A 23,651-nucleotide genomic window follows, 5' to 3' on the forward strand; every position below is an offset into this window, starting at 1 on the left:
TATCCTTCAGGGTGATTTTCAAGTGATGTCCTTTGTGGTAGTGAGCATCTCTCTCTCTCTGCAATGTACCTAAATAATCTTTCGGTTGTCTCTGTTCCTTCACAATGTAATTTGAACCCCTGCCGTTAAACGGTCTGTATACAATCCTTACTGATGTGCAGGTTATGAAACCATTTAGGAATCTAAAATAAAAGGCAAGTTGCTTTAAGAGCCCTGTTAAAAGTGCCTGGGTTGAAAGAAGGGAGCACAGTGAACTCTTGGGCAAAGGGCGTGGAGCTCAAATTGTCATCCTTTTGATTTCGCTGTTCTTCCTTCTCATTGAAATAAGTGTCGAAGTTTCGACTAAATCCACTGGAATTTAATGACTGCCCCGTAGTTAACACAAATAAATACTCGTTCTTTCCGATACAAGTAACTGAGACGATCGTTAAGCCCTTGCTGCCGAAAAGATCGATTTTGCACCCAAAGTAAACTATGTCCTGTTCCTCGAGTTCGGAAACAAACTTTGCTCCCTTTATTTTCCCCCTCTCTACAGTCTCGCTTGGTTAGTGCTAGCAGTTTACTGACACGGTAACCATCAACGTGGGGGCAGATATTAAATACCCCGAGACAGCTCGCGGTGACTGACCCGAGGAGGCAGAGGGCTGGATTTAATTAAGTGTTTCTGGAGTCGTCACTGCAGTGATGCTGTGCCAGTACTCCTCTGGCAGGCTGGCCGCATGCTCCTCCAATGGACCTGTTGGGGTTGATAGCATTGGGCCGTAGGGTTTCTATTGGCTGAGGGGATGTCCTGACACGCGGACAGGGATCCTCCTGTACTATAAGAAGGGTACATCACGCTGAAGATACGGCAGGAGGGTTCTGTAAAGTCTGGAGTTATCATCACCTCTGTTTTATGCTTGCTGGGTAAAAAGGCTGGGCTATTTTTCACAAGGAGTCTGCATGTCTAACATTTAGACATGCTCAGCTTTGTGGATACACGGATTTTGTTGCTGCTTGCAGTAACGACGTTCGTTGCAAGAGGCCAATATGGAGATGAATGTAAGTGCCCCTTTTAAATCTGACAATATAATGTGTATGTTTGTTTGGACGCTGCAGCCCAGTAGGATAAGGCATGCCAGATTCTTTCAGAAACCCGAAGTTCAAACTTATCAAAAAGTATAGCAGTGAAACAAGACAAATAAAGTTTGACCCGCTACGAATCCAGTAATTTGCAATGAACAATCTCTCTTAAACAAGTAAGGCACTACAATAGCGAAGAATCGCACCTTGCTTATTTCGTGAAATAGTTGCTTAAAGTTGCCGTGTATTTTAAGTATTTGAAGGTGTGGCTCGCACAAGCGTTGAGCTTTTTACCGAACACGAGTGCGGGTGCATTTAATATGTTCCATCCTTAAATTAGGTCTACGCCACTTATTCTGTTTCATTGAGGCCCAGGTGATACAAGAATCTGTGGTCAATTTTTAGATACAAATAAATAGGAAAGTATGTAGTCTGGGAGGGGAGGGTGGACTTTTAAAAATTGATATGTTATGTTTTCAGTGACAAATGCTGGGCCAGACGGGGGTGGAGGGGGAATGTGGCGAATATTTTGCTGTGTCGCCACCTCGCGGTAGTCCTTTCACTTGTATTGGGCGCTTTAGCTCATTGTTCTGTCCAGACTGCAGTGAAGACCGCTTTACTGAGTTTTAGAAATAGTTTTTAAGAGTGTTTGTTCTCATTTCCCATATCTTTGGTATGACTGGAGAATCGGCGAGGTTGCTGTCAGGGTTCTGAGCTGTATGTTCCATGCGCCTGGGGTTTTATTTTGTTAAAATACCGCTGCCCACTCTCATGTTGCTCTCTGGGGAAGAGGCAGTGCAGCTTAGAAAGTGCCCACATGAAGGGCGATTTCTGAAATCTTAAATCCTCTCGGAGAGGGTGTGGTTTTACTGAGCGGGTGTGTTGTGGGAGAGGTCAGCAGGTTTGACCATTGGCAGGAATGAGAATACATCTGCAGAGCCTCGGTACAGCTCCAAAAAAAAACCCCAAATTGTACAGCGGCGGAACATGTGGTGGCATTTTTCTAATTAATAACAAATGCGTTTGGGATTTTTTAACGTATTTGGCAGATTATATTGCCTGCAATGTGATTTACATTATGTATATATATGCCTGCAACGTATAGATGTATATTGACCACACCTCCCTATATAGACACACATAATATATGCAGACTGACAGTGGAAAGATCTGAAACCAACACTAGTACTTTGGAGCCTCCTACTGGTAATTTGAAGTAGGTGCTGATTTGGCCCTGGCGAAAGCTGGCTTTGCAGAGCAGTTACAGTAACATAGATAGAAATTAATTAGATTTTTGACGTTTTTTCAGAGGAATCATTCTTTCCATTTTATTTTGTTTAAGGAATTTCTTACTCGGCCCTTCTCATTTTTGGGGCCGTCTTTTTTGGGGAGCTCGAAAGATAATCTTCGGCTGTGCAAGGCAGCTAGATTGTTTACCACATCACAAAGTGATTTTATTAAAGCACTTATCAGAGTGATATTAATATGCATCTACTGCCAGTGCAAAAGCTATCTGTGCTTCCCTGTCCTCATATAAGGGTAAACGAATAATCAAATAATTTCTATCTTAGTGTTATATGATCCATGTTATAAATATCATGCATCATCATAAATATGGTAGAAATATTTTTAAAATATCATTTGTCTACCATTGTTCGAAGTGTATAGTTCTATACTCATATACCATTGCCACCACCAAGCTAGCCGATATACTCAGTAAAAGGCCAAGCAAGTTTGTACTATTAAGCCTTTTTTATGAATAATTTGGTTTCAGTGCATTTGTATATATACATGAAACCAAAAGAGAAAACGCTGAAAAATCTCAGCAGGTCTGGCAGCATCTGTAAGGAGAGAAAAACCATATATATATACATGATTTGTGGTTTGTGGACCTGTTGCAGCAGGTCTAGCTAACAGTGTTGGATGAATGAAAGTGCAGGAAATTAAGAGCAAGGAGGTGTTGAAACCTCTGCCTTGTTGGCGGGTTTTGCGTGTCAGCAGTCTGATGATATCATTGGAGCGTCGGCAAGGTGACTCCAAAGTCATAGGGAGGAAATGTCACCAGATTGTCATCCTTGATCCTAACACCACTAGCCTTAGTTGGTCCACCAGACCACACACTTTCTACCTTCTGCTTTCATCTGCGTCACTGAACTGTTAACGTCAATATATAACTGGACTCCAAACTGAAAGCCGAGAAGATAATTAACTACCTGAAAGAGATTTACACATTTGTTCTTAATGTATAAATACTAGAAAATAATTGTGCTAATCTAATTAAACAAATTAATAAGGATAAACAATGATTAAGACATCCGTTTAATTTTCTCTCACATTTCTGATTAATGTGCACTGGGACAATATAAAACCTTTGCTTCACTAAAATTGGCGTTTGAGAGAATTTTTAAAATACATTTTTTAATTTTTATCTTTTTTAATTGCATTTTTAAAATTTAAACTTATTTATATTCATTAATTTCAAGACCAAGGTGAATATGCACCATACTGATAAATAATAGGATTCGATAGGAATAATTCTTAAAATCAATTCCAAAATAATCTCTCAGCAAACTTGGTGCAAAGCATACCTGCTGATTGATACAGTGACAACAATGGACACCAGTCTCATTCCTCTTCAGCTGAAGATGAGTTTCTCTCCTAATTTACAGAGATTAACTCTATTCCAGTCTGAATCCTATATTAATGAGAACTAACAAAAAAAATGTTTCCTGCAATATCCTGTTCAGATGAGGAAGGGGATAAATAAGATATACCCTTAGTTGGTACATTTGGTTCATTATTATGAGTTCATAAAACAGTCCAAAGAATAATCACTGCATGATAGTAGAGTGACATCAGATATCGTATTTTTGTTCCTAATTCCAGTATAACAAAATAGGATAAAGGTTTTTTAAGCTCAATTGGCAATAAGAATTATATATGAACTTAGGTTGGATAGTCTCAACCTTGTTATCCAAATACAAAGAGCACAATTGGTGTATTTTTCCAAAAATGGCAAGCCCGTTTCTCAAAGTTTAGCTATAGACAATGAGGATTCACTTCTGACAGTGGGTGTTGTGATTCAGCCTCATTCTTACAGTACATCTGACCCCGATGTGCCTGATCTGGGAGAACTTGATGCTGGGTGCCTGAAATGCGAATGTGTTCCATTTATCTATGAATGCAAAATTCAGCACAGAAATCCAATATTGCATTTTTAAAATATTTATGATTCTAAGAAGTCATTTATCACATTATGAAGTGTATTAATTACTAAGAGTTAAATTTAAATTTATCATATTTTGCTTTGTTAGCTCCTATGAAACATCTTGGGAATCTTTATTACATTAAAAGCACTTTATAAATATAAGCTGTGTTCATTATTGTTGTTCATAGCTCAGAATTCAGGCACAGCATAGTTCTACTGTGGTTTATTTATTATTGAAAAGAATTATGGTGATAAATGTCTTCATCAATGTAAGAAAGATATTTTTATTTACTGCATTTTTATTTGGTACATTTTGAAAAATATCACAGGCACCTCCTCAAATATGGGAGAACATTTTACTGTTATTTTTAGGAAAACCACATATCAGATGTATAATGCCATTAAAAATTCACTGCAAGTAATGAACAGACAAAATATTCTGCCATTTTCACTGTAATTATATATTGACTAATTAATACCACAGAATCAACCAGAGGAGGTTTACACCAATGTTCAATATTTTCTATATGGAGTGTTGTGTACACACAATGTACTATTGACGCTACAGTTACATATGTCATGAATTCATAACTAATATCTTATTTTCTGCTTTTTCCACAGACACATACGAAAGCGACGTAAGTATTGACAATTATAATCATTAGAAATTCTATTGTACTTTAGTTAGATAAGATAATTAAACAATTTTGTTTTCTCTTGCTTCTTGCAGGCCTACCAAGAAGATTTGATGGTATGTATAATGACATTTCTTTCTTTGTGTGACTGTGAACTCTGTGGCCTGGCGTATTTCTGCAAACTACTGAAATACAAATACAGTGAGACAACAATCTATAGTCTCAACCAGCACTTGACTACACTTCAATGCTAATTAGACTTCAGACACTATAGAACATTTCACATATCCATTGGAAATTGCCACATCAGTGTATAATACAGACACAATTCACGAGCCATGATTATTATCTTCCTCATGGTATTCCCCGTACTTTATGGATTCTATTTTACTCATAAGGTACATATATGTCCACACTCATGCGGCATAAATTACATTCCATTTTTGCTGCCTAGTTGTTTGCATTATGTGTCCACCAACTTGATAAACAAAGATACAAAAAATTAAAATACAAAAATTCAGCATCCTTATAGATATGGATGTTGATGCTCCACTAATATTTGAAGTGTGCTGCATGTGAGTTGTTTGTCCCATTCAGTTTATCCCATTTCTCCCTTTCCCTTTAACTTCACACCCGTTACTCTTTTTGTATTCATTCTTGGGACGTGGGCCAGCAGTTATTGCACATCCCTAATTGCCCTTGAGAGGGTGGTGGTGAGCCACCTTCTTGAATACAACTGAGTGTTTGCCAGACCATTTCAGAGGGCAGTTGAGAATCAAGCACTGGAATTCTGTTTGATTATCACAAAGATTTCAAGTGTGATTCTTACATGCTTTTTTTCTCATGGAACCTTTTGCTGTGAGGTGCAGTCATCACACATCCTTCTCCAGTTTTGATTGCAGGATAATCTGAAACACAGATATTTATCTGTATGACTTTTAGGGATTGCAGATATTATTTCACTCGGGAAATTAATTTATCATTAGATGATACTTTATTTCCCTGCATCCATGAAATAATATTCATTGTTAATGTTTTATTGAGCTGCTTGGCTGAGCAGCTCAAATCAAAGAGACTCTGAAATAAAACTTGGTGATGGACCAAGCTGCATAATCTTTCTCTATTCCTACTACATATGATCTGGTGCTAAGGTAAATTCACCATAGTCCCAGATGATCATAGGAGCTGACTAGTGGTGATTTAACATGAGTATCACCACACCTCAGGCAAGAGGTGAGGTTGAGAAGGTGAGGCCTTCATGAATAATCTCGGCCAGTACAGGAATTTAACCCACGCTGTTGGTGTTGCTTTGCATCATGCATCAGCTGTCCAACTAGCTGAGCTAACTATTCTTTTTGGCAAACCAAATAAATTAAATCAAATAAACTGAGGGATAAGTTAAAAGGGGCAGCCCCCAAAAAGGAGGGAACCACCCAAAACAAAAGACAAAGCAGAACGGAAACTTAAAATATTAAATCAAAATGTAGTTAAAGGGGTCAGTAATACACCCCAGTCCCCAACTGAGCTAACCGACCCCCATGTTCTGGTGTAATAAGCAAGCAGCAGTATTAAGCAGCCCTGAATAAGCATTTGACTGGTTAGCTACTGTGAAGCAAACATACAAAGAACTACATTATCACACTTATCCTGTTTGCCTACCTTTTAATTAGGCGGCTTTTCATTCTGTCACTTGTCATAGTCCCTTCACACACTGACGGGGAGAGACAGTAGGCAAAGTTGAAAAGGGAGGTTGGAAGCAGCATTCAAATGTAGAATGTGCTTTTTATTTAGATGAAGGAAACAAGTCTGCAAAAAATTGCATTGCTTCTGAACTCATTTTCAGTGTATACAGTGAGACAACTTTACATGTATACAGTATAAAATAATCATCCATGCTTGATTTCAAAGGATTTATGTTAATGATCTTTTCCCAGTCTCTCTGAGTGATCTTTTTGTATTCCTTTGTGGAATATGGGCAATGCTGGCTGGGCCAGCACTTGTTGCCCAACCTTAATTGACCTAGAACTGAGTTGCTTGCTAGGTCATTTCAGAGGGCATTTAAAAGTTAACCACATTGCTGTGGGTCTGGACTTACATGTCGGCCAGATTAGGTAAGGATGGCAGATTTCCTTCCCTAAAGGACATTTGTGAACCAGATGGGTTTTTACAATAATCAACAATGGTTTCATGGTCATCAGTAAACTTTTAAATTCCAGATTTTTATTAAATTGAAGTATCACCATGTATCATGGTGGGAATCAAACCCAGGTCCTCAGAGCCCTGTCCCTCTAGGTCTCTGGACAATACCACTTTACCATCACCTCCCAAATCCTTTGCAATCTTTTGCAAAATGCTTTTGCATTTTCTGGCAACTTTGTAGGTCTTTTCAGCTATGTGTCAGCTTTGGTTCAATGGTAGCAGTTTTGCCTCCATGGCAGAAGGTTGTAAAGTTAAAGCTCCAATACAGAGGGTTGAGCACATGATCTAGGCTGGAACTTCAGAGGAGTACTGAAGGAATGCTGGACTGTCAGAACTGCTATTTTGAATAATGTTAAACTTGGCCCATCTGCCTTCCCGGGACATACTGGCCTGAATTCTCCAGCCGTTCACACCAATGCAATTCTCTGGCCCCACCAGCAGTGCATCCCCGCACAGTTTTCACGGCAGCGTGGAGTGGCTCCAATGAAAGTTCCCATTGACAGCGGCAGAACCAGAGAATCCCATCGCCAGCAAACGGCACACCACCTGCCACCACCAAGAAACACGTGGCTGGGAGGTCTGAGGATCCAGCCCACTATGGGAATATTGAAAGAAAATTTGAGAAACCCCCCAGATATTCTGGCCAACATTTATCCCTCAATTAATGTCAGCAAAATAGATTTCCAGATCATTTATCTTGCTGCTGCTTGTGGGAGCTTGCTATACACAAAGTGGTCATCAAGTTTCCCTACATTGATTATACAATGGTGATTATATTGCAAAAGTACTTCATTGACTGTGAAGTGCTTTGGGGTGCCTCGAGGTTATGAAAGACCACTGTTATAAGTACCTCTGCCCATCTATCTATAATAGGGTCCATCACACACAAGTCCAGGCAAAGTGTAATGTATCAATCTTGTAATCATTTGGGACTATGTCACATCTTTGTATATCTAACTTGATTTAAATATTTATGTTTATAGGGACCACAAGGACCCCCTGGCAATCGAGGTTCATCAGGAGACAGGGTATTTATGCTTAAATTCTATGAGTTTACACCTGCTATTTTTTTAAATTACAATATTAGTTGAACCTGTTTGGAGATAATAGTGTTGCTATAGAATATTGTCAGGTTTTTCTAGTTTTTCTTTCTGTTCATAATACTGAATTGATTAATATATATATTAATTTAAATCAAAATGGATTGTCTCTGTACTATAGTGACTAAATTGTCAAACCTAAACATTTTCTTTTTTTAACAAATTGTCAATGGTGCTTACTCACAATTTAAATACTTTCTGTCACAGGGCCCTCAAGGACCAGACGGCAGTGATGGATTACCAGGAACACCAGGCCTTCCAGGACTCCCAGGCCCACCCGGCGATGTAAGTTCAGCTGATTTAAAATTTAGCTGCTTCTGTTCATTATTAGACCAATAATTTAGACCAAAGTCAATTACCATTAATATATGTAAGTAGTACTAACTAACAAAAGCATATAGTCCATCTCCCACTGCTCTCCCTTCCACCAATAACAATAAGAAAAATACTTATGCTGAAATCTTGTTGGCCTTTACACCAGCAGAATCTTATGGTTCCGTTGACAGCATAACCCCGCCACGGGTTTCCTGGTGATGAGTTTAAAGTTTATTTATTAGTGTCACAACTAGGCTTACATTAACACTGCAATGAAGTTACTGTGAAAATCCCCTAGTCGCCACGCTCCGGCACCTGTTTGGGTGCACTGAGGGAGAATTTAGCATGGCCAATGTACCTAACCAGCACGTCTTTCAGACTGTGGAAGGAAGCCAGAGCACCCAAAGGAAACCCACTCAGACACAAGGAGAACATGCAGATTCCGCACAGTCAGTGACCCAAACCGAAAATTGAACCCAGGTCCCTGGCACTGTGAGGCAGCAGTGCTAACCACTGTGCCACTGTGCCGCCCGTGCTCAATGGGAAGTCCCATTGACAACGGCAGGACCATAAGATCCTGCCACCAGTGAGAGATGCACAGCTTCCCGTGGTGGAGGAGGATGAATATCCCGCCCTTAGTATATTCATTGCAGTTGCTTTTTCTGTGCAGTTAGCACAGTAAAATTTAATGTTTTAATGAGAGCTTATTGATAACAAAAGAAAGGGCTGTATTTACAATTATGCAGTGCCTTATCCAGACACCAACTCTTGTATCTTTTAAAGACTGTGTCAGAAATATAATGCAAAGTAGGAACATCACAACCCAATCCCACCCTGCATTCACCCAGGCATATCCTTCTAGCTGGGGGAGGTGGGAGGTGAATGCAGTGAGGGAGGGAAGCAGATGTGGACACAAGTTACTGAAAAGAAACTAGAATTTAATTGGATTGTTTTCTCTTGATTAACCTGCAGACAGTGGAAGTAATTTTTGTATTTCCCCCATATTCACCTTAACTGAGTTCAACATAGCCCAGGAAGTGAAACTGGGGCCGGGAGTTTCTGGTCCCTCCAGCGACGGGTGGGACCAGAAACTCTCACCCAAGGTCAATAGACTTTGGGCTACTTTGCCTTGGGTAGGGCACAGAAATCCGGCATAGAACTTTCCTACTCCATAAAGCAACAATATGGTATAATTTACATACAAGTATGTTTTTTTACTTTGATTTATAACAATTGAATATTTAAAAATTATTGATAAGGAAAATAAGAACAGTGATAAATGTAAAAATATAGTTCAATTTTTCTGTCTTTTTTCATTACCTTATACCCAGTCCTGTCCTTGTAAACAACTAGTTAATTAGGATGGCAGCTTTATTCACTGAAAGAGTTTTGTGTAGGTTTTATTTTATTCTTTCATGCGATATGGCATCGCTGGCTAGGCCAGTATTTCTTGCCCATCCTAATTGTCCTCAAGAAGGTGGTGGTGAGCTGCCTTCTTGAACCGCTGCCGTTCATGTGGTGTAGCTACACCCACAGTGCTATTAGGGAGTGAGTTCTGGAATTTTGACTCAAAAACAGTGAAGAAGCAGCGATGTATTTTTAACTCAGGCTTGGAGGAATATTTGCAGGTGGTGGTGTCCCCATGTATCTGCTGCCCTTGTCCAGTCTAAGTAGTAGAGGTTGTGGGTTTGGAAGGTGCAGTTAGAGGAGCCTTGGTGAGTTGCTACAGTGCATCTTGTAGATTGTACACATGGCTGCCACTGTGCGTCGGTGGTGGAGGGAGTGAATGAGGGAGATTACGATTACTTATCTATGTATTATTGGTTTTTAACATGGACAAACTGTATATGCATGCATGTCTTTGCAACATTCTTTAATCAGTGTAGACCTGATGCTTTTAATAATAAATATTTCAATGACTGCATATAAGTTAATAATCAGTTCGGTCCTCTCTTAAAATAAAAATGTATCTGTTTTTTTCTCAGAGCTTTGCTGCTCAGTACATTAAACGGGACGAATTGACACCAGGAATCCTGGTATGCATTTACAACCCCTTTCTCAATAATTTCACAACACAGTATGGTAAATTTCAAGATCCTACTCTCCCAATGTGGAAGCCACATTTGAAGAGATTGTACAGCCTTGATAAAGTTACAAGATTGTAGCTATGATTATTCAGCCTACATTTCCAACAAGTGTGGCTGATCACTGGGACAGTAGGATTGCAGGAATACCCTTTACGTCATTCTGTATCTGAATGTTCTTATTTCAATTAAGCGTCCTGAAAATGAATCATGTATTATTTGAAAGTATTACTTAAAAAAAACTGAAACCATGCATTGGCTGAAATTTTCCAGCCATTCACACCAACAGGATTCTCTGGTCCCGCTGCAGGGAACAGAGATTCGGCCTCTATAAAGTGTGCATGCGATGGAATTTTTTTAATATAAGGAAGCATTAGAAACACCAAAAAATACATGAAAAACACCAGAATATAGTTGAAAGGGTGAACTTAAGCTGTTACACCATCTTGTTATTACCAAGATCGTATTTGCTCCATGTTGTATCAAGGAATTGTCAGTTGTTCAATATCATTAAGTCACTTTATAATTAATCTTTAATATGATGGCTGAATGTAAGGGAACATTTCAATATGAACTACTCCCCAGACTATTTATTTTGAGGTGTGAAGAAAAGACCTACAGACAATGCCATCACTTTTAGTACGGTATCTTCCCAGCATGCTTATTTGCCATTTTGTCCTAGACTCATATTGAATGCCTCTCCAAGTAGTTAGTCTAATGATGTGAGTTACAAACGTTTCCAGGAACAGCTCCATATTATAACACAAAATTCAGAATTTGAAACAGGTTGGACACTAATTCAGTGGTACCTGAGCAAAGAAAATATTGGATTTTCACAGCTCTGTATCCAAGAAGAAATCTAAATTGCAGGTTCCCACTGACTTAAAATGTAATAATAAATTTTGTATAAATTCCTTATTTCTGACATTAAATTGATCATGATAGTGTTTCGCTAAATCTCCCCAAGCACATAAAATATAACAAACCCTGTAATGCCCCTCCAAACTAAGGCAGAAGGCGATGGCCATTAAGGAATATATTGGGTATTTTCACTCACTTTGTTTTTCTCCAGTTAGGTTAGTTTAGTAGAATTACATAATTTAAATCAAAACTTGACAATGGTCAAGAAATCACTGGCAAAATAAAGATAAAGTAGATGACCATGAATAAAACTATCTCACACAGCTTGTTCTCACCTTGTTAGCAGAAGATTTGTTTCTATTCTCATTTTGCAACAGTGAACAAATTATGATTAGAACACAGCTAAAAACATTTTCCTTTGTCACTTTATTTTGGGCAGTTCCCTTTTAACATACACATTTCTTTTGATCTCCACTTCCCATTGTGAGCTTTGGGTAGTTGGCAGTCGCCTCTGTCAGAATGTTTGAGATCCATTCCAGTATTTCAGTAAAAATCTTGGTGCAGTACTAATGGGGTGTTACATTGTTGAAGATTCTGCACTTCAGGTGACCCAGAAATGAACAAACTGATTATTCACCTCACCTTTTGGTGAGAATAATTGGCTGTGACTTTTATCCAAATAAAAACTCACTGCACTTAAATGTAACTCATTGTGAGGCTCCTCGAGATGTTTGTGAGGCACGATAAAGTCCTATATAAATCTAAATGTTCATCTTTACCTTTAATTGGTAGAGAATTGAATATGTAAATGTAGGTTAACTTGTTTGAAACATAAACAAATGAGAATACAGCCAACAAATAGGAAAATACTGCAGATGCTGGAAATCTGAAATAAAAACAGAAAACGCAGGACTCAGCTGGCCTGTCAGCAACCATGGAGAGAGAAACAGAGTTAACTTGTGACTTTTCGTCAGAATCCTTCTCTTTGAAATACTTTCAGTTCAGTTAAATGATCACCTAATGTCCAATTCACTATGAAATAAATTTCTGCTAAGTGCCATCTGTTTATGAAGACTAAAGTCTAAAGACAGTCAAAAATATAATAATGTGAATTGTTTGTAAGTCATCATCATCACCCCAATTTTATCTGTCTTGCCTCCAACTGTATTGTGTTTCTGTTTCGAAAGCTTGCCTTGCTGCTTTGACACTGATTAGCATTGTGTGTACTAATTCCAATATACTCTATTTTTCTTCAGGGACCAATGGGACCAAAAGGCCCACAAGGAGCCTCTGGTGCTCCTGTAAGTTTTACAGCTTTTTGATATTTTTCTCTTGCTCATTTATAATTGAAACTATGCAACACATTGTACTACCTCCATTTGAAATTACCATGTTTAATGATTATTTTAGATATCTCAGACTTCCAAAAAAACTTGAATCAAATGCATGTGTTCACTTCCAGGGTTCCCCTGGCCCCCCAGGAATTTCAGGCATTTCAGGTGAAGCTGGTGTACATGTAAGTACATGTTTGAATCAGCAGTTTCATTTCGTGGCAACTTAAGTAATTTGTGATTTTTTTTTTCATAATGATTTTGATTATCCTTTCGTCTCTTTACTCACTAGGGTCCAGCTGGTCCTCGTGGTCCCCAAGGTGTACCTGGAAAACCTGGTGAAGATGTAAGTATAGATTATGAAGAAGTAAAATAGGAACCATGGCAGCATTTTTAAATGTTCTCAGCTCCCTGAATCACAACTATATGTATCAATCAGATAACGTCACTCATTGGGATGCCTCACCTGGTACCTCACCCTATCTGAAATTGGTTATCACTCACATTTTGTTGCCAAGCAACGGCAATGTCTAGAGAAAATAAAATAGAATTAAGTTCTGAATAATTGAAGGAAATCTCTAGAAACTAGAGCTGGGTATTTAGATAATTCTGAACTGCAAATTGAGAACTTCACACACCTCTTCACCCCGTTAGGAATTTGTTGAATTTCAAGTGCAAAATTTAATTTATAGAAACTATTTCTGAACCATCAGAGTTACGGTATTAGTCCTATCAGAGTGATTTTTCTTTATGCTAAACTGCATACTTCAAAGAATTATTATGTTGTCAAATAACTCTGCAGCTTTGACTTGGAGATAGTTCCATTAATAGAAATCTGCAACCACTTGTGCTTCCTTTCCTCCTTTGTGCCAAAGATAAGAGCTTGCACTGGAGTGTAAGGAAGAGTCAAGGGGTGGGATTTTGCGGCCGCACTCGCCCCAAAACCAGAAAATCCCGCTCGAGGTCAATGGACCTTTGCATGGTCTGCCCCCCCCCCCCCCCCCCCCCCGGCCCCACCTCCCTGCCCGCTATGATTCCCATGGCGGGTGGGATGGGAAAAGTCCCCCCAAGGTGTTTCACAATAAGATAGGTTGACAGCATTACTAACACATATATCATTTTTCCTTTCTGTGACTGACAAACATCTGACTTCTTAGAATCTCATCAAATACTAAATTAATTAATGTTACAAGGGAAATTGGTCTCTGCCAGAAGTACAAATTAGCAGCTAATTTTTAATCGCTCCTGACCTTTTCAAAAGTTTCCAGAATGATAGTTCAGACTCTTTGGTGACTCATTTCCTGGTCTCACTGTTACTTTTATTTGGTTTGAAATGAAAAATCTTGGCAATATTTTCACAAGTTGATGGAAAATAAAAAGTGACAAGATGAAGAATCAGCTGGCAGTTCACTATAAGCCAGTTTTGTACCGCTGGTATAGACCAATGTCACCGCACCGCCCCCCCAACCCCCCTCGTGTTACCCTGACCAAAAGAATTGCTAGTCATCTGTTGCCAGTGCTTATTGGTTTCTGTAACCAGCATAATGCTGATGAGTACATGAGGAATTCAAATCAACTTCCCCATTATAGAGAAACAAGCTTAGTTCCTCTCTGCAAGTGGGTCTAGATGAGATCAGAAGTAGCCCAGTGGCTAATTTGAGACCTATCTGTCCAGGGTACAGTTTTAGGAATATCCCTTCAGTTTGCCTCCAAAAAAAATGAATTCAACTATCACCTGATCTAGAGACCAAAAAGGCATTTGGATCCACCATGTTGGATGTTAGCATTTTGGTATATGGTACTGAAAATCTATTCGCCCAACTGTGAACAATTCAGAAATGCTTAACGTATGAACATCCTACTTATATCAATAGTTGTAAATGTACCGGAAGTAAATACATTAACTATATATTTTACCAGGCATAGCTCACATACCTTAATTACAATATAATCTACCTTATTATATAAATATATGTGTATCTCTTCTTTAATTGATGCACTATTAATATTAAAAATATTTGACTTTTCTCTCACAGGGTTCAAATGGCAAACCTGGCAAATCTGGTGATCGTGGTATTGCTGGATCTCAGGTAAGAGATACTGCCACATGAGGCTTTATCTGTGCAATCTATTATCTTCTGGTCTATTATCTTGTGCTATCTCACCTGAAGGCACTGATCTTCCAGCTCAATGCGAACATTTATTTCATACTTTCTTTACTAAACAGCCATAGCAACAGTGTTAGATCTTTCCACTTTGATGATTGGGTTGTTTTCTCTGCTTCCTTTATATAGGGTGCTCGTGGTTTCCCAGGAACCCCTGGTCTCTCCGGCAGGAAAGGACACCGAGTGAGTCGGCAATTTCATTTTTGATACCTTTGATATCTTTTTTTCTACCGCAGTAAATAATTAGCCCTATATGTTTAACTGACATTTTTCATTATCTTCCACTTCACGACAGGGTTTCAATGGTTTGGATGGAATTAAGGGAGAGGCTGGTGTCACTGGTGAGATGGTAAGAAATATACAGCAATTATCAAGTTACAGTCTGAGTTTTAAAATATTAGTTGGGAAGTATATTATAGAGTAAACAAATGATTTTTTTTTCTATCTAATACTAAATTTCAACATATAACCAATATACCAGGAAATTAAACAGAAAACCGTTAACGTTTTTTGTGCATGTTTAGCCATTTACACATTTTAGGTGTCATTGCTGACATTTCAAATATTAGTGAAAACCAGACATGAGTATAAAACTGAATATGCAGTATCACACTCATTTCACTGGGAAATTAGAATGTCCAAGACCAGAAAATACAACTGCAGTCCATTAAGGAGAATACAGATTACTCAAATCGTAAGATCCCTTGTAAAGGGCAGATTTAGAATTTTGTAACATGGACCCCACAGTGGAAATCTTCCTACACTGATAAATCAGCTAAAACTGAGGAGGTAATTTCTTGTCATTTTTAATCTTATTATGTGTGAATTGTTCACTACTGCCCACTTCCGGATCCTAATACTGATGTAGATCTCTTACAATGTAGATCTCTTCTGCTGTATGGGTTTTCCTGGATATCTAAGCTCTTAGTTTAGGTCCTGCATATAGTTCTTTCCTCTATATGTCTGAGATACATCTTTTTAGTCACATTGTTAGCATTGTTATTATACTGTAACAACTAGCCTTTCATATGCCACAGCATCCTATTAAGCAACATCAGTGTTACATTAAATGTGTGTCATACTACTAAAATATGCCATAAAGCAATGAGAGTCAGAGGCAGTCATTTGCAGCTAACACCATTGCATAAAGGGTTCATAAAGCACTTGGTTGAGCAGATTTCCTCTTCACTTTCCATGCCAGTCCCAAAATTAAAGGCTTCATGATTCTCAAGTCTAAAGACACCCATAGGACAAGACTGATTAATATCAAGATACAGTCATACAAATAAAACAGAGATAAATAGCTATGATTTTGCCTGATAACCTCCAGCCAGGCTCCAATTCCTGGGATATCAGACACAATGCACGTTGTTAAACAGAATTAAATTATGTGGCTGTGACTCATACAAAAGAGTACAGTACCAAATATGGCCAGAAACTGCTGAATTTGTTTAGTTACTCCCCATAGTTGTGGTTTGAAGTGCCAAATGTTCTTTCTGCAGCACATATGTTAAACGTTACTGTACTGTGAGGGCAATGATTCATTCTTTGTCAAAAGGAAACACATTTTAGCTTCATAGCCATGTATATCCCAGAGCAGAAATGAGAAACAGATTGATAACTTTAGGGCCATTAATTGTTCACATGGCAGAACATGATAAATGATACAAATCAAATGTTTGCTGTTTCATCGTATCTTTAAGACATTGGAAGGTGCTTTGAGGTTTTGAAACTGCAGTAAACAGGGGACATACTTTAAGTATATATTTAAGTTCACCATGAAACAACCAAAATAGTTCTCAAACAGACATGCCAGACATAATTCTCTGGCTTCCCAACACCATGGATGCAGGTTGCCCATGAGCAGTCAACAGTGGTTAGGCAATTAGAGGGAAAAGTGATAGCACTCTCTCCCTGCCTCCCGCCCCCCCTTCCAATTTCTTACCCATGGTGGATGGACACCCCACTGAGGCCAGAGCCCAGAATTGACCCAGAAGTGTCTTCTTGACAGCAGACTGGGAGCCATTGAAACCTCCTCTCAATTGCCTCAGTCGATGGAGTTTCCCCTGCACAACATCAGCCTTGATGTGGAGATGCCGGCGTTGGACTGGGGTAAACACAGTAAGAAGTTTAACAACACCAGGTTAAAGTCCAACAGGTTTATTTACATCATTATTTACATTTATTAAACATCAGCCTGACAGCTGTGCCAATGCTTGATTTTTTTATGTTTCACAATGTTACATTTTGAGGCACCCTCAAGATTACCTGCCTGTCTCAGCATCGCCCACCTCTCCCAGTGTGGCTACCAGCCAGACACTATTACAGGCCTTCTGATTGGACCTTCTACTTCCTTGATCTGCCCACCATCCTTAATTGGATGGGACTTCCAGAAGCGGCTTCTTAATTGGTTGCCTCCAGGAAGATTGCGATCAATGTCCTGCCACCATCACTTTCGGCTTCCCCATCCCAAATTAAGGCTGACTTTGGGATTGTGAAATTTCAGCCTTCTATAGTTAAAGATTTCTTTTAGATAACTTGATGCTATACAGATGGCAACTTTCTACAAGAACCAGAAATGTTTATTTTCTATTGTAAGCACAACTCAGAAGTTTCAAAATTTACACATCATGATTCCATTGAAGAATCCTCAGCGTTTGGAGATTTACCAATGATCATGACAGATGGTGACAATCTGTATTATTTCTGCTTTGAATCATATTTCTGATAAATTGAAGAAGCAAATGTTTACTAAAACTGAATCCAAGTACACTCCATAAACTTTTCTTTGCTTTTGTTTGATAAGGGCACATCTTTCTTCTTCCTCCACCCCCCACCCCACCTTATTTTTATCAAGCCTTATTGGTTCAGCCCTAGAGCATACATGAAAAGATTGCTACAGTATAGTATGACAGGCCAGAGAAATTCACATCAATATCCTTCAGTTTTATGAAGATGATACTATACACATTATGCAGAGTGAAAGTAGTAAGTTGCATGGCAGAATTCTCTGCTCTCTTATATCTTGTTGTTATCTTGCAGCAGATATAAGCGGGAAAATGTTATTACCATTTAACATCACCATGTTAGCATTCTCTTCCTCAAGCTAGTGAGAAAGTGATGGACAGTCCGACTCATCCTGAGTTGAAGTTGCTTGCTTCAAATAAAATAACAATTTAACTTCTTAGTATTGCATTTACAATTAACCTTGCCATTTGCATTACTTTATTCAAATTAGTAGATATTTTTGAATCTTTTCTGTCAAAAAAAATGACTGACCTCTAGTCTGTAAATGGATTATCTCTGTTACTAAACATGAGCATTGAGGAATCTCTAAGCTATAAACAGAGCCCATGTCATTCATCACTGCAGTAGATTTTCCACTGTTATCAGAACAGCAGGCGTGTGCATTTCTCAATATTATGAAGAAAGTACAGAGCAAAGCAAAGTTTCTTTTGATTATGCTTGTTTCAAACTGACGAGATGTCAGGTAATGACGTATTTTGCAAAAATTGGGATCTTTGTCCCAAGGTAAGGTTAGGAAGTTTCATATGCTTTCTTGTGTTAGTAATATTGTAAAAAGCAAGAAGCAAAATAAATGTTCCTTTCTTTATTTTTTCCCAGGGTGAAGCTGGTAACGCAGGATCAAATGGTAGTCCAGGACTCGCGGTATGTATTCCATCATTCAAAATATGGAAATAATGCTAATCACAGACTGCATAATCCTCACCAATAATTTTGTACCTATGTCATGTAAAGCATTTAAAAATAAACTGAGCAAAAAATAAACACTTTTTTTTTGCTAACAGGGTCTTCGTGGTAGCTCAGGCGAAAGAGGTCGTCCTGGATCTGCTGGCTCCGCTGTAAGTTTCAAGCTTTTAATATTTTCTCTGTTCATAAGTTCATAAGACATAGGAGCAGAATTAGGCCATTTGGCCCATCGAGTCCGCTCCGCCATTCGACCATGGCTGATCTGCTCCTCATCCCCATTTTCCTGCCTTCTCCCCATAACCTTTCAACCTATTACCAATTAAAAATCTGTCTAACTCCTCCTTAAATTTACTCACTGTCCCAGCATCCACCACACTTTGGGATAGCGAATTCCACAGATTCACAACCCTTTGAGAGAAGTAGTTCTACTTATTGGTATCCCTAGCATGGAATTGCATGAAACAAGAGGCAGATCAGACAATTCGGCTTGGTGATTCACAGCCCTTGTAATTATTTACTTATTAATTGACAAATCTGCCTTCAGATTGAATGAGGATAGGCTTTAAGATCACCATTAATGTTTTTGAACATTATGAATTGTATGCCATTTAAATAGTTTTCTAAGATGCATTTTGTCCATTTGTAATGCTATATTGTAATCTTTTCTAACATTTTCATGAAAGCCTTTATTTCAGTGTTTATGCTTATTTTCAATGTGATGCCTCTTGACCGTTCGTCTGACAAGATTGAGCATTCATAAGTTTTAGTAAATTTAATAATGCAACTTTTGTGTTTCCTTTAAGGGTGCCCGAGGCAGTGATGGTATGACTGGACCTGCCGGCCCTCCTGTAAGTATGCAAATAAAACTTAATTAATCATTAAATTGATAAATGCACAATTATTAGCAAGTTACAAGAGTGATTCTGTAATACAATACATTCAGCGGAGAGTCACAGTCTCTAACAAAGCAAAGAGTGAATACTGGGCAACATACTATATAGCTAGCTGATGACTTCATTGTACAACCCAAATACAAGTGTGCAGCATCCATACAATGAAAGCCTAAAATGTAAGAGAAACATTTCTGTTGCCTGGACCTCTCCAGAAGAGCCCTCGAGCCATCAATAATGTCGGTGACAAAATTTGTGATAGTCTGCTGCATACAACACAACCCCGCCATTATGGGGCCAAAGACCTTACCACCAGCTACAGAGTGGCCAGTTGAGGTACAGAATGATGAGAAGGAGGACCAGGAGAATGTGGAAGGAAAGGAAGAAGAGGAAGGAGCAATTCAGGCATTTGCTATCTGTCATTGACTTAACTAAGAGCGATATTAGTAACTGCAACCCAGTTTCCCCCATTCACAAACCTTACCTTCTATCTGTCACTGACCATCACGGTGTCCACTGGCCACAATGATAGAATAAAAGTCATCACGAAAGAAACCAGATTTAAAAGTGAAATCATATAGCATACAAAAGTTAATTAATCTCCCTTGCATATTCCCTCCGTGCCTATTCTCTGAGTGCCTTTGCCTCTCCTACAGCAGAATTTTACACCAGCTGGGATTTTACAGTCCCGTCAAAGTCAATGTAGTTTTAAACGGATCGCACATGTTACAGCCCCACCCTCACTGCAACGTAGTCATACAATTCCACTCATAGTGCTCCTACTCAATACAACCCCAGTGGCGGCAGCATAGCAAGTGGAAGGCAACAGACTTACACGCTGGCAGACTGCAAGTGGTCTTGCAGGGCCCCCTCGAGCAGCTCCAAGCCTCGAGCGCCTCGCTGCAGACTGCAACATCTCAGATGGATGGCATCAGTCTGAGCTGCCTCGCTGACAGGCAACAACAAGGACACTGGTGGAGTGTTAGAAATGAGAAGATGAATGCTGTCTTCCTGAGAGGAGACCAGTTTGGTGCCTCCTGGAGCCATTGCCACTCTTCATGCCAATGCCTCAGAAATCCTAATAAAGTAAGAGAACAGTCTGCAAAGTAAGAAGGTAGTGGAGGCAGGAAACCTTACAACCTTTAAAAAATATATGGATGAGCTCTTGAAATATCATAACATTCAAGGATATGGGACAAGTACAGTAAAATGGGATTAGCGTGCCTTTAGTGGTAGTTGTTATCGGTGCAGACCCGATGGGCCGAAGGGCCTTTTCTGCACTGTATGACTCTATGGGCAGGATTTTCTGGCCGCACTCGACCCAACAGCAGAAAATCCCGCCCGAGATCAATGGATCTTTGCATGGTCCGCCCCCGCCTACTACGATTCCCGTGGCAGGCAGCATATGGACTGGGCCTATAGTGTGTTAGTGTTTATTAACGGGGTTTGAGTTTAAGAGCCGTGGGGTTATGCTGCAACTGTACAGGACCTTGATGTGACCACATTTGGAATATTGTGTGCAGTTCTGGTCACCTCACTATAAGAAGGATGTGGAAGCATTGGAGAGAGTGCAGAGGAGATTTACCAGGATGTTGCCTGGTTTGGAGGGTAGGTCTTATGAGGAAAGGTTGAGGGAGCTAGGGCTTTTCTCTTTAGAGCAGAGGAGGATGAGAGGCGACTTAATAGAGGTTTATAAGATGATGAGGGGGATAGATAGAGTGGACGTTCAGAGACTATTTCCTCGGATGGATGTAGCTATTACTAGGGGGCATAACTATAAGGTTCATGGCGGGAGACACAGGAAGGATGTCCAAGGAAGGCTCTTTACTCAGAGAGTGGTTGGGGTGTGGAATGGACTGCCCGCTGTGATAGTGGAGTCCGACACTTTAGGAACTTTCAAGCAGTTACTGGATAGGCACATGGAGCACACCAGAATGATAGGGAGTGGGATAGCTTGATCTTGTTTTCGGACAAAGCTCGGCACAACATCGACGGCCGAAGGGCCTGTACTGTGCTGTACTGTTCTATGTTCTATGCTGGACTGCTGTGAGGTTCTGAAAACCCCTTTGAACATTGTAGTCCACAGCCTTGATAATAGTAAGCTGACCTTGCATGGCAGCAAGCTGAGCTTTCACTGCAGCAGCCAGACACTGGGTGGCTGCTGCACTGGAAGTTGTGACATTAACCATCAGTTGCTTCGTTATGGTTGAGTCCACAAGTATTCTCATGGAGTTGACACCATTTCCAATTCGGAGATAATGGGCTCCAAGCTCTGTGTAAAGCCTTGTATCGAATTAGTGCCGGACTCCTTCATGCTTCTGGACATTGACCACAGGATGTCTGATGGACCTACAATGCAGCAAGCATTTAGTTGTGTATGCCCATTCAACATGCATCTGTAGATTGCCCCATTGAAATACTCATTTGAGTCCTAGGCAGCAGAATCTGTCTACACCTGAGCCTTCGGTGAGCTGGCACCTGTGCTCCCCTTGTTCCCCTTCTTCAGGTCACTCAGGCCCAGTATCATACCACATGCAGATCTCACCTCAATATGACTCTTTTCTTGGTGTTTTTCCAGTGCCTGGCCAAGTTGCATTTCTTGGATATCTGAAAGGAGAAAGACACAATGATAGAATTACTGTAGCAGGATGGGGGAAAGTAGTCGTTATGTGTCTACACCATCTACAAGTTCCAAATCAGAAAAAAGTGTAGAATGATAAGGAGGAGGGAGGGGTATGAGAAGATGGATTGGGTATGAGGCTATCTTTATCTTTAATAGTTTCATCCCCACCAGTGGCCCTATCCTCAGCAATCACTATTCCCATAATAGTTAGTATCACCTCCTCCGTGAGGGTTAGGACAAACAGGCCCACCTGTCTCTGTCTGGTTCGCTACTACAGTTGTCCACAAGCTTATCTTGCAAAGGAGAGGGAAGTGTGTCAGTGAGTGTGGTGCAGTCTGTTGTCTGTTTGGATAAAATAGCTGCCAGTGTGTGAAAGGTGTGAGATCTGGGTATGAAGATTGCAAAGGTGCTAATTGTATGAAAGTGTAGTGGCACATGGGAATGTTGGGCATGAGTCCTGATTGATATCAATTGTTGGTAGGTGAGAATTAGTCATGGTAAATTAAGCAGGGTGAGAGGTTATGAGTGGACTTGATGGGATATGGCATTTGAAGGTGTATAAACCTTGATCACTGAGGAGGTGTGTTAAACCTCTCACAGCACTCTATTCAGATCCTTAGGGTTTGACCCCTGGCACTGACCTCTATAACTATCAGCTCCCAGTCTTCTGTGAGTTGGTCTTGGGGACTACATGGCCCCCTGCAGACAGATGACATATCTCCTCCTCTGCCTCTTCTTAACCAAGGCCTCCAATGCAGCCTTGAAAACTCATGGAGCCCATCCTCTCCTATTTGATTCTCCAATAATCCCTGGTCAGATCACCTCTTTGCATGACTAACAACACCCTGTTTCAGCCATAAGGCAGCCCCACTTAAAGAAGCACAAGGTTAGATTTAACCACTGTAGACAGACTAGCTTTAAGTGATGCTAGCCTCTCATGATATTGGCCCCTGCTGATGTATTGAGGTAATCAGCAGCACAGGGCGGGAATCGCTGGCCATTCACGCTGGCGGAATTCTCTAGTCTCGCTGCAGTGAGTGAAGATATGGCTGAGCACCAAATTCTCCATCCTCACTGGCAGTGGCAGTGGGGCATGATCGGCCAGAGAATTCGGCCAGTTTGTGTTGGCTGGGTGGAGAAAACATTGAAATGAGCAGGCAGCACAAAGGTGACATGTTGCCCACATTGCATTCAACAGATACAGGTTATCGTGAAGCCTGGGTCCATTTTCAGATGCAATTAAATTTCATCATCAGTCCACCAGTATATATTATTGGTATTACTTTGTTTTGTACATTGCTGCTAGTCTGGTACTGCACATTAATAGTATGAAAAAATGATGTATAAATGCTAAGTTAGGTTAGTCTGTGTTACGTGACTTCCATGGAAGTTACTGTCCATGGTGGTAGGTCTGTAAAGGTGGTATAATAGAATGTGGGTAGACAGGTACAATACTGGAAGAGTCGC

General features: G+C 39.9%; 1 protein-coding gene across 1 annotated transcript in view; it reads left to right on the forward strand.

The window, feature by feature from the left end:
* Positions 1-772: 772 nt before the first annotated feature.
* Positions 773-23,651, forward strand: part of col1a2 (collagen, type I, alpha 2) — a 52,039-nt gene continuing 29,160 nt past the window's right edge. Inside the window, exons 1-15 of the mRNA XM_078237664.1 lie at positions 773-1,041; positions 4,892-4,908; positions 5,001-5,021; positions 8,088-8,132; positions 8,412-8,489; positions 10,505-10,555; positions 12,721-12,765; positions 12,927-12,980; positions 13,088-13,141; positions 14,832-14,885; positions 15,090-15,143; positions 15,256-15,309; positions 18,585-18,629; positions 18,770-18,823; positions 19,475-19,519. Coding sequence (XP_078093790.1) covers positions 960-1,041; positions 4,892-4,908; positions 5,001-5,021; positions 8,088-8,132; positions 8,412-8,489; positions 10,505-10,555; positions 12,721-12,765; positions 12,927-12,980; positions 13,088-13,141; positions 14,832-14,885; positions 15,090-15,143; positions 15,256-15,309; positions 18,585-18,629; positions 18,770-18,823; positions 19,475-19,519 — 753 coding nt within the window. The 5' untranslated portion in view covers positions 773-959. The remainder of the gene's footprint in view (positions 1,042-4,891; positions 4,909-5,000; positions 5,022-8,087; positions 8,133-8,411; positions 8,490-10,504; positions 10,556-12,720; positions 12,766-12,926; positions 12,981-13,087; positions 13,142-14,831; positions 14,886-15,089; positions 15,144-15,255; positions 15,310-18,584; positions 18,630-18,769; positions 18,824-19,474; positions 19,520-23,651) is intronic.

This window comes from Mustelus asterias, chromosome 2 (assembly GCF_964213995.1).
Source record: "Mustelus asterias chromosome 2, sMusAst1.hap1.1, whole genome shotgun sequence".
NCBI lineage: Eukaryota > Metazoa > Chordata > Chondrichthyes > Carcharhiniformes > Triakidae > Mustelus > Mustelus asterias.